We start from the raw sequence: 14642 nt of genomic DNA, 5'->3' as shown, positions 1-14642 counted from the left end.
TTGATTCAACCTGCAGAGATTCATCTACAGCTGAAGGAGGACCTGATACTGTGACTTTTTTCCCCAAGAGATTAGGACCGTTGCGTCCCAAGGATGCAGAAATTACTGATTAGTTTTGGGAGCCCAAAGTAAGTTTTTCTTTCAGAGCTCAGATGTACTGGACCAACTTTATGTAACCCAGAGTACCCTTAGGGCTGCTGTGGATGGTTCTGGGGACCCCCGAGTGGCAGGGATTCGAATATTAGACGCCGGCAGGCTCGCGCTCAGCCAGGCGGCTCCTGCCTCCTTCCATGGGCCGGGACCGTTTTCAGCTTTGACGCGAACGCCAACAGCCGCCGGTGCTCGCCGTCCTGCTCGCGGCCTGCGGACGCGCGGGGTGCGGCGACGCCTCCGTCCAACAGTAGCGGCTAGAAAATGGCTTCGGGCCTTGTGCCGCTGCAGCCGTTAGGAAACACAAAACCGATGCTTCGGAGCCTGGAGCCATTGGGCTGGGCTTCGGCCGGGCTCGGGGGGCCTAGGCGGAGGGCTGAGGGCGTAGCTTCGCAAAAGAGCCTGCGCCGCACGTGTGGACGGCGCAGGTGTGGCCGGGGCGGTAACGTCCCGGGGCGGGACCGCGCATGCGCAGCCATCAAGGGTGGGACCAGGCTTTAAATGCGGCGGCGGCGCCCGGCTTGGCTGTTTCGACGCGTAAGAAATGCGACGACTCATGCTCCGGACCGTAACGTTGGCTCGCTTGAGGGGGGTTTCGGATTCGAGTTAAGAGAATAACTCGCAAAGTTGTGCTGTTGACATGTTCCCTACGTTTCAGACTGAGTTCTAGTTGATAGAGACCGGCGTGCAATAGAGAACCACAACTTAAGTTCCAGTCCGTCAGTGAATTGGATAGATGGAGCTTCTTTAGTTTGTTAATTATTAGGACACTTTCTTTCCCTCGAAATACCCTTTTGACCACGTGTGAGAGAGTCATTGCAAGCAATTTTAATGAGGTCGAGGGCTTTACTGAAATAGTCAAATTGACAGGATTGTTCCGTTTGTTTCAAATTAAACAGTAAAAGGAAAGTGTGTCATTGCATTTCGCTGGGTTTGGCAAAGTGAAGTTTCTTTACATTTCCTGAGCCTTTTGGCTGTTGTCTGAAACAATACGTACTGAATAAATTCTGTGGATTAAAGGGGAAGTGAGGGGAGAAAGCCCGTTCTCTCCCGTCACTGTTGATCTCGGCAGCCATTTTCTACAGGCCTGTTTTAAAGGAGGGCGGAGCTCAGCGGTCCGTGTGGGGAATGAACCGGCACCCTTCGTATTATTAACACCCCGCTCTACCCAACGGAACTAACTGGCCACCCCTATAGGCTTTTTATAACTGATGTTTGTATTTACAGCCGAGTCATTGCTGATTCGTAGAGCTTGAAGGATACCTCTGCGTTTTTGTTTCAACGAAACTTAGAAACAAAATGGAACAGAACAATAAAGAGGTAATTGCTGCCCTTCCGAACCTGCTTGTATGACTCTCAAGAGTTATTCTGGCAATTTTTGGATATATTGGGTTGCTAAGATATTACAAAAACATTTTTAAAAATAGGCTACAAGAAAGTTGCATATTTGGCTTATATTTTCTCTTGGACAGCACGATAAGTATTAAGTGCATTTTGGACTGTACTCCTTTATAATACTGGTATTTAGGAGCAGTAATAGCTGCTGTTAGGGATTAGTCAATTCCTTTTTTCTAACGGGGTCATGTTCAAGAAAAATTCTGAGAACCATTATGACTATTGCAATAAGAGCATTGCAATAGGTGAGATTGGGCTCAACTCTATATACAACAAACACTAGGGACTTATAGGCTATGAGCAGAGTGAGGGGGTCAGTGGATGCAAAAGAGAACATCAAGGGTGTGGGGATTCTTGCTAAAGGGATTTAACAAAGTTTTTGCTGAAGGAAGGCAGGCCAAGGTGATCACCTATCAAGGGTGGGGATGAGGAAGTTGATCAGATAGTTTGATCCAGGGTAGGGGATTCTTTCTGTACTGCTTAAGCAGGAATTTTGCTAAAACTGGTCTAGGCAGGCGAAAGACATAACGGGGTCCAGGTCGAGGCCTAGTTAGAATAGGACTCAAAGGAGCCTGACTTCAGTTTGGTTAAGGAGAGACTTTATCAACTTCCTACCCACCTGGATCCCTGGCTTTGGCAATTCACTAAAGATACCTTGGCTCAGAGGCTTGTAATTGTTAAATGCATTCATAAGTAATTTCCCCTTCAACTGACTCTGAGCTATAGAAAGAATAAAGCCAGAATCTTTTATTTTATTGGTGAATGTTTCTCCAGGGCCCATCAGCTCCAAGTCAAGTCGTTGTCCTTCAGTCTAGTTGTGGAGGGCGCAGCTCAGCTCCAAGTCCAGTCGCCCTTGTCAGTCTTTAGTTGCAGGGGGCGCAGCCCACCATTCCATGCGTGAATTGAACTAGCAACCTTGTTAAGAGCTCGCGCTCTAACCAGCTGAACCATCTGGCCGCCCCTCCAGCAGCTCAGCGGCCGCTTGTCTTCAATCTAGTTGTGGAGGGCACAGCTCACTGGCCCATGTGGGAATAGAACCGGCAACCCTGTTAAGAGCTCATGCTCTAACCAACTGAGCCATCCGGCCGCCCCAAGCCAGATTCTTAAGAGAGGAGACTTAGATGAACTGTGGAGGAAATGCATTGTCACCTAATTTTAGGACAGAGGTGGTTGAAGGGCTAGTACGTTCTACAAAGTGATTGGGGGAAATAAAGCAGCTTTTTCTGAATCTTGGAAGTCATGCATGATTTAGAACACCTTATTTGTAAACTTTCAGTGCAGTAGTTCGGTTGGTGGTTTTCAAGTTCCCATCAAGAGGATAATTCAGTTTAGCCCTCCGTTATACAGACAGCGATACAACTTCGTTAAAAATCTGGTGGATCAACATAAACCCAAGAAGGTAGGTATTTCTTTCCAAACATAAGACTGTCTTATAAAATGTCTTGTCAGGTAATTAGAGACTTCAAAAAGATTATTGCAAGGAGGGAAAGGAATTATTGCAGTAGGGAGAATATTGACCAAGATCCACACTTGTCTCAATAGCTGGGGCAAAAAGGGTTTTTTAGAGAAGAGCAAAGTAAGCTTGAAAGAACTGGGTGAGCGAAGTGGGGTAAAGGGTTGGTGTTATTGGAGAGTAGAATGTGTTACCCTGAGTAAAGGCTGAGGGCAGTCCACAGTTTACGGGCTTGGGGAAAGGTGAGAAGCTTGACCAAAGTTTGGTTAACATGAGACATTAACAGGCTTCTCCCAGGCTTATAAATGTCTCAGATTAATTTCCTTTTCTGTACTTTTCTGCCAGAAATATCCTTCCAAATGGCTTTATGGTTTTTTGATACCCACTCCTGCAAAAAGTCTTAGATCACATTTAACTTCTATTTATAAATGTCTTTGAAATACATTCCATCTCATCTACAGGTTGCAGACTTGGGCTGTGGCAATGCTTTGCTAATACAGACACTTAAATGCCACAGTTGCATTGAACTGCTTGTTGGAGTAGATATCAATAAAGATAAAATAGGATCGCAAAGGTAATACCTACTTTCTGAAAGAATTGTGCATTACTCTAAAACTAGGGGCACTAGTATAATAGAGGAAGTGTCAATTTTATACAGTGTATAAAATATGTTATATGTTACACACACTTGAGAGCCTCAGGCTCACCAAATGACTATGCCATAATAATTAGCTGTATACATTGAATAATTCCTTTGTGTTTCTACCAGTGTAGAAAGTAGCCTCAATTAAGTCATTATAGTAGTCAAAGCATTGCAAATTGAATTTCAAATGGCAAGAATTTAATTAATTGCTGGACACAATGGTAACTTACAACAGAGTCCCAGGCTGCCTCCTCCAATTTGAAGCAGAGCAGTTCTCTAATCTCTTCTGTATGTATTGATTGTTTCAAGAATTTTTTCTTCTAACTAACAAAAAGTTGAAAAATCATTGATACAAAGTGAGGTGGAAGGCCAAAAATAATAAAATGAGAACAATATCAAATACTCAAAATCTTACTGGCCAGTTTCCCATGAAAGGAAGTTACACTCTGGCCTGGTGCTTCATAAATCATGCCATGTCAGACATGCCAGTGTTGGTAGAAGATAATTATCAGGGGGTCAGAGTCCTGTAGTTGGTGAGATAATTCTAAACAGAATTATTGTGTTCAAATATCCTTAGTTCTACAATAATGCTTTTGCAGGTGTGGATTGTCTCCGTTCTTTGGGGATTATCTAAGTCCCCGGGAACTGAATTTGTCTATTATCTTGTATCATGGTTCTGCTGTGGAGAGAGACTCTCGTTTGCTTGGATTTGACTTAATAACATGTATTGAATTGTAAGTATTAAACTGATTCCTACTGTATGTTAGTCTCAGTAAACTCAGCATCCTAATATAATCTTATTTTTCAGTTGCCTGTCAGTGGCACTGGCTTATTACTATGGGCGAAGGGAAGGATGAGACTATTTTTGCTCACTTACCGATTCTAAGAAGGGGTAAATCAATGTACAGATAGAAATTGTTTTGATAAAGCAATTAGTAAAATATTTGCAAATGAAGCTAGATTTTATTCTGTCTCCCACTAACCATTTTAGAGTAGAACATCTGGAGCCGAGAGATCTGGCCGATTTTCCTCAAGTCGTATTTGGGTACTTGTCTCCAGCCATGATTGTCATTAGCACACCAAACTCGGAATTCAATCCCCTGTTTCCAGCAGTGACCTTAAGAGATTCCGATCACAAATTTGAGTGGAACAGAAAGCAGTTTCAGACCTGGTGAGTTCAGAAGTGTTTTTGTGTTTGGGTTTTTTGGGGACCCCACTGAAGTTTAGAAATCCTGTGAAGTAAGTCTTTATACATTACTGAAATTATTCCAATAAAATTGATTTCCAAAGTGCCACTCAGCATGTAATACCATGAAGGAACCACCATATCTGGGCAAAATAAATGGGGAAGTTTGCTCTCTTAGGTCTCATGCAGGCAAACCTTTTTATGTGAAGGTGTCATGAGTGTTGGTGTGGAGATCAGGAAACGAAAGTGAGGGAACTGCGTGGGGCTGCGGGGGTGAGCCTCCTGCCCTGCCCATTCCAGGGGCATCTCCCCAGGGTTTGGCATGTTCCTGGCATAATTCCAAACCCAAGTAAGAGTTGGGATTGTAGCCCTTGTGTCCTTGTCCACCCCTACGCTCTGCTCTGCAACTTCCTTTTTCTCCTCCATATTTTTGTGATTAATTAAACTTGGTCACTGCCTTAATACCCCTTAGAGAAATAAGCAAACCCCATGATGAAGCATTATGTGGTGCATCATCATGAATTTTTGTTGTCTTTTTCATGTTCTATTGTACTGGAAGTTATCTTTTAACAATAGTGTTTAGAAAAACTTGCTCTCCTTGATTTGATTTCAGGGCTTCAGATGTGGCAAATCTCTACAATTACTCCGTGGAGTTTACTGGCGTGGGAGAACCACCAGCAGGAGCTGGGAATGTTGGGTACTGTACCCAGATAGGGGTCTTCCGGAAAATTGGAGCAAAGGCAACTGAATCATGCATTGCAGGGCAGCATGATGAATATGTTTACAAAATGGTGAGTATTCTTTGGGAGGTTGTTATTAGGACAAGAAGTACATTTACTAGGATGGTGAACTGTTTTTATGAGACCACATTGTAGAGAAAAGTGTAAATGACCTTGTTTGAGGTTGACCATAGAAGAATCCTTCATGCCCCATAACCTGGCCTTTTGCCAGGTCTTAAAACAAGACAAATGATGTGCTGGAGTCTCAGACTACTAGCCGTTTGGGCCCCAAACTCCACTTTTGTAATGCGTTAGGATCGGCAGGAAAGAGGAAACCACCCAGCAGTTTCACTGCTGGGCTCAAGAAATGACTTGGAACTGAGCCTCCAAGCTTCTCAGATTCTTTTGGTTTCAAGAGGTATATATAGTGAAGAATCGACACATTTCCCTTTTAGCAACACTTCTTTTTTACCCTATGTTTCAATAGTTTGACTCCCATGATAATTGCGGCATTTATGGATTAGTAGGGTTTGACATTTGTACATATAGTTAATTCTTATTGTGGTAAAGTTGCTAATGGTTTTGAAATTTTCCCTCTATCCCAAGTGTTAATTTTTTCCCTTTAGGTTTATTCAATCTCATACCCGAGTTTACAGCAAAAAGAAGTCCGCAAATACGCATTGGTAAATGAGGTGTCCCGACAAGTCCAGTGCTTGAGACGTGGATATGTCATAAGTCTGAAGATACTACAGGATGATGCATCTGAGCGGTTAAGTGACAGTGGGCTCATCACATTTTCTGGACCGGTCTTCACAGAACTTGAAAAAACCAACATAGAGAAGTCTCCCAAACCTTTCAGTTTTGGAAATAAGTTTTATGTACCTCTGGAAAGACTCTTTGCTTATCCCAAGGTGAACCGCTTATGTGATAATGTAGATACGATGAGAGCACTCATTGCTGACACGATGAAACTGAACCGCGATGGTTCGGCAGTGAAGGTAGACCTGCATGATGAGTGAGCCATCCTTCCTGAAGGTCAGGGTCTTAGCAGTAGTTGGGCTTAGAATTTAAATGTGTAGTCATAATTCAGGTAACTTTTCATTTTGAAATTATGTAACCTTGTTTTTTTAAATATGCTTTATTTTGGGGGGGTTGTAGAGAGTTGGTTTATAGTATGCTTGCTTTGTTGTGTTGGAGCGACATGTTGAGTGACATTAAAAATTTTTAAAGAAAATTGAATTATCAAATAGAGTGCTTTTTGCCTTTTCCCTGAGTAAAGGAGGTAAGAGTAGCTTTAAAATCTCTAGGATTCTCTGCCTCTTTTGGACTAAATTCTAACCTTTAAATCTTAGCCTAAAACATCATATAAAACAGGAACGCAGGTGATTGAAGAAAATAGAAGTCTCCTCATGATATAAAAATTGTCCATGGTATTTGAGCACCCTCTTCTCTGGCAGCTTATAATACTGGTTGGAACTGATTGTGGTGGTAGGGAGAGAGGTACAGCTTCATGTAATGGGGGAAAGTGGTCTAAGTGAGAGACATTTCTTTCAGTTGCCTGTCAGTGAGGAATGGAAGTGCAGAGGTAAGCTGATCAGACATGACAGTTCTGCATCTTAGGTATTGGGGCTGTTCTATACTTCGTATGTACCTCAGGGACAAAGAAGGATGTTTGACTTTAGCTACCACTTGCGTGTTCCAATGCAGTAGAAAGGAAAAAAGGAAGGAAAGGAACGGGTGTTGGCTGTCTGGTAAGGTTTGCCACTTAACTACTTGACCAGATTGTCTCTTAACACACCTTACAACGAGGGAAGCTTAGAGGTGTCGTTTTTTAATCAGGGGTCTCTCTGTCCACTTGTTGCTCTTCTGCCAAGTAACAAGAGAAAGGACATTGTGGCATCTAGCCATTAAGTAGATGGAAAGTGGATTTGGTGAAGTGAGGGGACAGAAGGGATTCTGGAAGAGAACAATCACATGGTAACCAGCTGTTCTCTCCTTAAATTTCATAGACTGCTCCATCAGATGCTGTCCCCCACCCCTGCCTTTGTACTTACTTTTTCCCTCCTGAACGCCTATGATCTAGAGCTTTATATACTTAAGGACAGACAAGGCTGGGTAGGGGTTGGGGAGGTTAGCCATGTCTGTCCTTATCTTCCTAGGCCTCTGCAATTTTTACCCCATGACTTCCTTATTTATCTGTTAGAACCAAGATGATATAGTCTATAAAATTAATAATCTAAATTTAATTTACAAAAATCTGTAAAAGTTAAGAATTCAGAACTATACAGAATTTAAAGGAAAGGTGTACCCTCCAAGCATCTTGAATTCTGTGTTGTGAAGTGAGCAGCCCTGCCTGCCTACCATTTCTCATAGAATTCCAGTGGATAAAATGTCTATTTTGATACCAGTTAGACAACCATCAAAGTTTTGCTTCTTCCCAATTAACCACAAGTTTTACAAGAACTAGTGGCCTTTTGGGGGGGGGGGCAGATGTTTCTTTTTTTCTAGGAAAAACTGCCAGAATGGGCTACATTATTTTGTAAATATAGCAGCATCAAGAACAGAAACTTTGCTTTAAGGAATCAAACCGCACTGTGTGGCAATAATATAGGAGGCAGTTATCTGCAGATTTTTCTTGTAAAGTTACCACCACCACCACCACGGGCCACCCCCCAGAATAGGTGTGAAATTTGTTTTGGAACCTCCCTGTCCCTTGAGAGCTAAGATTTCCTTCCAATTCCTACTTCCATGGTCCGGGCATCTCCAAAACCCATTTAAAGATTTCTGTGAATTCCTAGTTTAGGTTCTCATAGCAGTCTGCAAGTTTATTTTCCACACAATCAGATGTGAAGCTGGCCCCGAGTGTTTCTGAGATTCCTGAAACTCTTCCAAACATCAGGACCCATCTTACATCCTTCCTCGAGTTTCTCCTCCCAACCCCTTTCCTTCTGTTCTTTCATAAATTATTTAAAATTAGTACTGAAAAAATACAAAATGGGTTTTCCCTTTGGTCTTAATTCCATATACATAGGGGAAAAGGCAGGATCACGTGGGAGAGGTATATTTGAACTGAATCACTGAAGTTCAATACCAGAAGGTGGCACACTTTCCACTAAAATGCATTCTTTTGCTTTGAGCATTGCCTGATACAAGATGAAAAAAAAAACTTAGTCATATTAATTTTCTATAGAGCTTTGAAGCTTTTTGCAACACAGGGAAATTACTGCTTAAATGGTTTAAAGATCTAGTGGTAAAGTCAATTTCAGAGAAATGGTTGAGGAGACATCTTGACATAGCTGTTATAACTGCATAGGAATGGGGTCTGAACTAATTCATACAAGGTCTCTTCAATTTCCTCACGAGTCCATCTGCAATAAAGATCACTGACTCGGAACATTTAAATGTATTTTCTGTTTCGTAAATGTTTGTTACATTTTATGTCATGTGGGATGGACTAACTCCACCAAAGACTACCATGCACATGTAAAGATTTTCTTATATGTGCTGCTACCGGGTATATGATATACACAAAGGAAGAGGTAAAATACGGTAGAAGAGGGGAGGGTGGGAGAGAAAAACACTAGGCGTTGTCCTGACAAGAAGGCTGGGCCTGGGAACCCCATGCCTGAAATGAGGGCCGGGAGGTCTGAGGGGGCAGATCAGAGGGGCCTGCCACATTCTGTGGTCTCACAGTTATCCTGGGTGATCCCCTAGATCCTATACAATGGATAGGAAATTTGAGGGTATCTCCTAGAGAGCTCAAACCCTACCCCACTTCTGCCAGCAAGTAGGGTAATTTCTCCTTAACTCATATAACCTTTTATAATCTGCACTGTCAAGGGAAGCATGACAATCTGCAGAGAAAGATCTGGGTTCAGACACATACCGAACCAGTTTTTTTAATTAACTTTGAATTGCTATTGTAATTTGAGTATCAGCAGAGGGAATGTGTTGGTACTGTTTTTCCTTTGGGAGGACATTCTTGTCAAAGGGAAGAACAGTTTACAGAGTAGTGTCATTGGACATCATTTAAGTGGTGATCTTAACCTCTAACAGAGGCACATTCACTGACCATCTGTGTCTAGATACTAGAATTAAGATGTGTGTTGATCTCCACAAAGGCAAATTTTAGCTTAATAAAACACTTAGGTGCCTACTACGTGGCATATTCTTAACATTTTACAATCCATTCCTCCCTCACTTCCCCCCCCAAAAAAGTATTATCTCCATCCTAGATTAGAAAACGGGGTCATAGGGGAGTTTGAATTCAGACTCAGGGCTGTCTTATTCCAAGGTCCGCGCCCATGCCACTGCAGGGGCGGCCTCAGGGTTCAAAGAAATGTCTTTTACTCGAGGCATTCAAGACCGTGCTACCATGTTTACCCAAAAATAAGACCTAGCCAGATTATCAGCTCTTAATGGAGCAAAAATTAGTGTAAGACCCGGTCTTATTTTACTATAAGACCGGGTCTTACACTAATTTTTGCTCCAAAAGATGCATTAGAGCTGGTTGTTCAGCTAGGTCTTATTTTCGGGGAAACACAGTATACAACCTGGTAATAAAAGGAAACCCTCAGGGAAAAGTTATACTGGTCTTTTCACTTTTGTTTTCTTACGTTGGCCAGTAACAATCTTAACTGAAAATTTAAAGTATAAACGACATTCTAAACTTTAAGATATAATTTTTATTGAACATGTATAAGATACACCCTTACATTATTACAAATACTTTACAATAAAAATCAGTTTTTGTAAAAAAAAAAAAAACCCAACATTTTCCCGGATTTATAGTTGTGCAGTTAAAACAAATATAAAGATCATTCTCCAAGTATTAGAACAGAATACTAATGGAGTCACTTCAATAAAATCTTTTTCATAAACATTTACATGATTACCCACAAATGTATGAATTTCCACAGGATCAAATAAATGCATAAGAGAAAGGTGACTGCAAAAATAGGATGTATTTCCAAAAAAAACGAACTGAATATACCCTAAATGTCTTCCTCTCCGTGAGACTTGGTCAATGAGAATTTTCTTATATACATAACAAACATTTGTAAATGCAGAGTATATTTATTGTTCACGTAAATTAAAAATGTTGCCAGCTTTGTCATATAGGACAGTAGCTAGAGACCACCTACATGATCATTTAAAATATACTGTGTATATATTTTTTTATGAAAAGTCACAAAAGGGAATAATAAGGCCTTTATTTCCAGAGCAGTCTTAAAACAGTGTTCATATAGGCATATAACATTCTTTATATTTTTAGACTTCATATTCTTTAACATCTCAACTATTAAAATTATGCATAGTACCTAAGCTAAGATATAAATAGTGGCGTAACACAAGTTCAACTACAGTACCTGATTATATTCACATGATGTACTATCTAGGAAAACTGACCAAGTGTAATTTCTGAACTGCCTCAGTTAAAGGCCTGTTAAAATAAAATACAACCCCATCACATGAGCCCAGTCTCTTCAGAGCATTATTACATGTACTGACTTAACACTTCAGTAAAGTATTTAAAAATACGGTCACCTTCAGCTTGCAAAGTGGTCTAGTTAGCATGGAAATCTCAAAGTCTAAAATTACTTCGGGGTGTTTTAACTTATTAAAACTCACTGCTATTTGAATATATTTTGCCTGGAGGCTAGATTTTCTTTTTCCTTCTAGCAACAAATGGGCTAAATGGCTCACAGTTCTTAAGAAAAAAAAAAAGACAAAAAGCACATACAGAAGAATCTTGTTGGCTCTTATTACATACTTGGATAGTATTTTGCTGGAATGGGATGGTGGACTTTAAGATTCTTGGTCAAGACTTTGTCAGATTATAAATACTAATCCACGTTAGTTGTCTGTGTACAGAAGCCTTCAACACCACCACAAACGGGAATCAAGCATCAAAGTGGAAACTGATGGCCCAGGGCCTCCTTTGCCCTTTGTTATCCATCACATCCTCTCTGGTCTCAGTCACCAGCACAAGTCACAGGAAGTGGGCTCCTGACTTGCCTCTGTATTGCTCCCTAAAAAGACTTTCTTATCTTACCACAGGCATGTAGCTTTCAAATACCATTGATCTTTTCTCTAGCATAGGATTTGAAAATGTTACACATCTGCAAATTCTCCAATACTGGGCGATTTGAAATTTGATTTTAATATTTAAAAGTCAATGTATTAAGATCTACTCTTTCAAATTACATTTTCTAAACTCAAAACAAAACCAAAAGTGGACTTGATATTTAATAAGATTGTTTTTCAATTGCTACATGGCTAAGATATTAACAGTGCATGCTCTCAGAAAAGAAAAACTTGGAAGTAAGGCAGACACTTAGGCAATCTTTAACAGATATTTTCAAGGACTGTAATGAAATATGATTGCAAAGTATGCTGATGGAACACAAAATAAAATGAATCTAGACCAATGACTACAGAGGACACTGCCATCTCTCTTCTTCCTAATTAATGTTTGTTATATTTACTCATATAGAAATCAAGATGTATCTGGTGGTTGCTAAAATTACAAAGGCATGATTTTTATGCTTTTCAAAATCCACATTTTGTTTTTAAAAAATAATTTTATATCGCTTTTAAATACACTGGTATGAAGGTACTGCCCAAGGGCGGCCAAGGATGAGTACACAGGGCTAGTGCCCTAATTACAGCACCTTTTAGTATCTGAAGAACGTCCTCACTGAACCTTGCTTACAATATAGTTTTTATTATCATTTCAAAACTGCAAAATCATTTGCAGAAGCGCCAATAAAAAATAGATCCTAGAAATAATATTTTGAAAATAGAAAAATATGTTTTTAAAACCTGTGACAATAAATCTCTCTCTAAACAATATCTTCATATCTCTATTAAAAACTTTCTTTGATTTTTTTTTCTATAATATATAATGAACGGATCAGTTCACTTGTTTATTCACAGACAGCAAGTCTTTATCACTTAAGATAACATTTTCCTTGGTTAGACTAAAATGTTCAGGTCAATTTTTTTTTTTCTTAAAAACAAATCTTAAAAAATAAGAAAGTTTAATGACTCAGAAAACCCTATCTCTTGATATTCAAAATATTCTAAACTGGGGTGTCATCTCTTTATAAATCTCAGAATCTATCTGTAAAAGTAGTATTGGATTCATTTGGAATACTCAATCCTTGAAATAAAAATAAAAAACAAAGAAAAAAGCCCTAACATGAACTATGCAAATTTTCCCAAACCTCAATTTGGATATTAATGGTTTCTTAAAAATAACATATTTTTCCCCTTACTTTTGCCAACATGAAAACACCCAAACTAAAGTAATTCTAACATGTTATGTTACTTGGACACGGTAAGAATAAAGACTGGGAATTTCTAGTTCTACAGAATCTACATTTTTCTTCAGTGACTGAGTAATTCCAAGAAAACACAGAAAATTATTTCCAACACAGAAACTGTCACATAAGACCGGATAAACTCTCTAAGGTTTATCTGCTGTGCTACTAAACTAGATCTGGAATAGGTATTCTTAGTTTAAAAGCTCTGCATGATGTATGTTATATTCTACTGTTGCCTAAAACAACTAATTTCTGATCTAGTAAGAAGAAAACAATAGAAGACCAAGGTCCATGTTAATAATGTTAGTTGTCCCCTGTCTTTTATCCACTACCTCCTGGGAATACTCTTCAATTTCAGGTAAGTCTGAACTTATAGAGAAAAAGCTGCCGTGTTTCTCATCATACCACCATTTCCCTCCTGTTCTAAATTTTGACTCCTGAAACCAGCAGATACTATTCACTTAGCAAAAACAGCTTTTCTGTTAGGGTGCCTCGTGGTAGCCTAACATAGTGAATATCAACTTCTCTTGAATTTCTTCTCTAGTGCTACTGGGAGTTCTACAGCTTATCTATTATTAACAAGTGACAATACATACTGCATTATAATGATATTATAGCCATTCATGGATCTCAGACTTAAAAACACTTAATTCAAGTTATGACTGATACGTTTAGAATTATTAAGCATTTTACATGTTTAAATTGTAGTATAACTTTTTCCCAAAGTATGAACACCCACATTTTTATATCAATGATGAAAAAGAATTAATAAACTTAGTACAATACTGTAGGTAGTATAATATGGAAGATTTCCTTACCAGGAATTATAACTATCTTGACAGAATTTATAGGGTTTAAATGATCTTCACTTATTGTCTCTCGAACATGAAATGAATTATAGCCCAAATCTGTTGAGCACCTCTATCGCAGGTTTTACATTTTAGTACTAGAACTCAGCTCAGATGTGTAGGTCTGTATTCCGCACCAGGATGTTTTCAAAGAAAAAGTTGTCTTTTCATTATCATGTGCAGTGACCACAGAAGCCGTGTACCTCAAAACACACACATGGCACGCTGCCTTGGTGCTGCCATTCTGATGGCCCGTCTTGGTGCATGGGAAAGGGTAGCGGTGGGCACTTTCAGAGAAGAAACCAGTGTTGATTTTCCTCGTGACAGACGAACATGCTTCCTTTTTTAAAGAGGTTCATTTTCTCATAAGTGCTTGAATAAAGTGCCTTCATAGCTCAACTGCCCACATTTTAAACCACAGGGAAGCTTCAGCTCACCAGCTTGACTTCTAGCGTTTGATCACAACTTGTTCATAAGCTCCAGACACCACCCTAAAACAGTGGGAAAAAAAATAACTTCAAAATTTTAAGCCATCATGTCTGAAACTGTTATAGTTAAACTTGGCTCCAAAGAGAGAGTGCATTAGGCATTTTCTGCTAGATTTGATTTCCACAGGGTTTAAAGATATCATAGATAGAAAATATTTGAAATATTAAATGTTTATAATACATTGGATTAGTCTAGTCCCTGATCCTCTCATACTTATTTTCCCACAATAATCTAGTAATGTTTCCAAATTCTTACCCTATCAACACACTGTGGCAAACACGTTTAATATATAAATCTTAAAATCAGTCTTATCCAAGAATATAAATTGACTTTGACAGTTCAGGTCTTGCACAGAATTAATGGATGACAGTTTTAGCTGCTTTAGTAGTGTGGTGTCTTAATGTACTTTCCTAGGAAGTGCAAGAATTCTT

General features: G+C 39.6%; 2 protein-coding genes across 2 annotated transcripts in view; one reads left to right on the top strand and one right to left on the bottom strand.

The window, feature by feature from the left end:
• Positions 1–640: 640 nt before the first annotated feature.
• On the top strand, positions 641–6631 carry HENMT1 (HEN methyltransferase 1). The gene is made up of 8 exons (XM_033093754.1): positions 641–687; positions 1378–1470; positions 2822–2944; positions 3460–3572; positions 4241–4375; positions 4633–4812; positions 5441–5618; positions 6173–6631. The coding sequence occupies exons 2-8, from the start codon at positions 1450–1452 to the stop codon at positions 6563–6565; spliced, it is 1143 nt and encodes a 380-aa protein (XP_032949645.1). The 5' UTR covers positions 641–687; positions 1378–1449; the 3' UTR covers positions 6566–6631.
• A 3626-nt stretch (positions 6632–10257) lies between these two features.
• The window catches only part of EEIG2 (EEIG family member 2), a 66444-nt gene continuing 62059 nt past the window's right edge, over positions 10258–14642 (bottom strand). The window contains exon 11 of the mRNA XM_033093831.1: positions 10258–14213. Coding sequence (XP_032949722.1) covers positions 14171–14213 — 43 coding nt within the window. The 3' untranslated portion in view covers positions 10258–14170. The remainder of the gene's footprint in view (positions 14214–14642) is intronic.

Source organism: Rhinolophus ferrumequinum, chromosome 22 (assembly GCF_004115265.2).
Source record: "Rhinolophus ferrumequinum isolate MPI-CBG mRhiFer1 chromosome 22, mRhiFer1_v1.p, whole genome shotgun sequence".
Lineage (NCBI taxonomy): Eukaryota > Metazoa > Chordata > Mammalia > Chiroptera > Rhinolophidae > Rhinolophus > Rhinolophus ferrumequinum.
The sequence above is the reverse complement of the archived record's forward strand: the minus strand, read 5'-3'. Positions and strand labels throughout refer to the sequence as shown.

Coding starts and splice junctions, on each gene's coding strand:
- HENMT1 (XM_033093754.1), top strand. CDS start 1,450: ATGGAACAGAACAATAAAGAG. Junction 1,471..2,821: donor TGGAACAGAACAATAAAGAG/GTAATTGCTGCC, acceptor GTAAACTTTCAG/TGCAGTAGTTCGGTTGGTGG. Junction 4,376..4,632: donor TTAATAACATGTATTGAATT/GTAAGTATTAAA, acceptor TAACCATTTTAG/AGTAGAACATCTGGAGCCGA.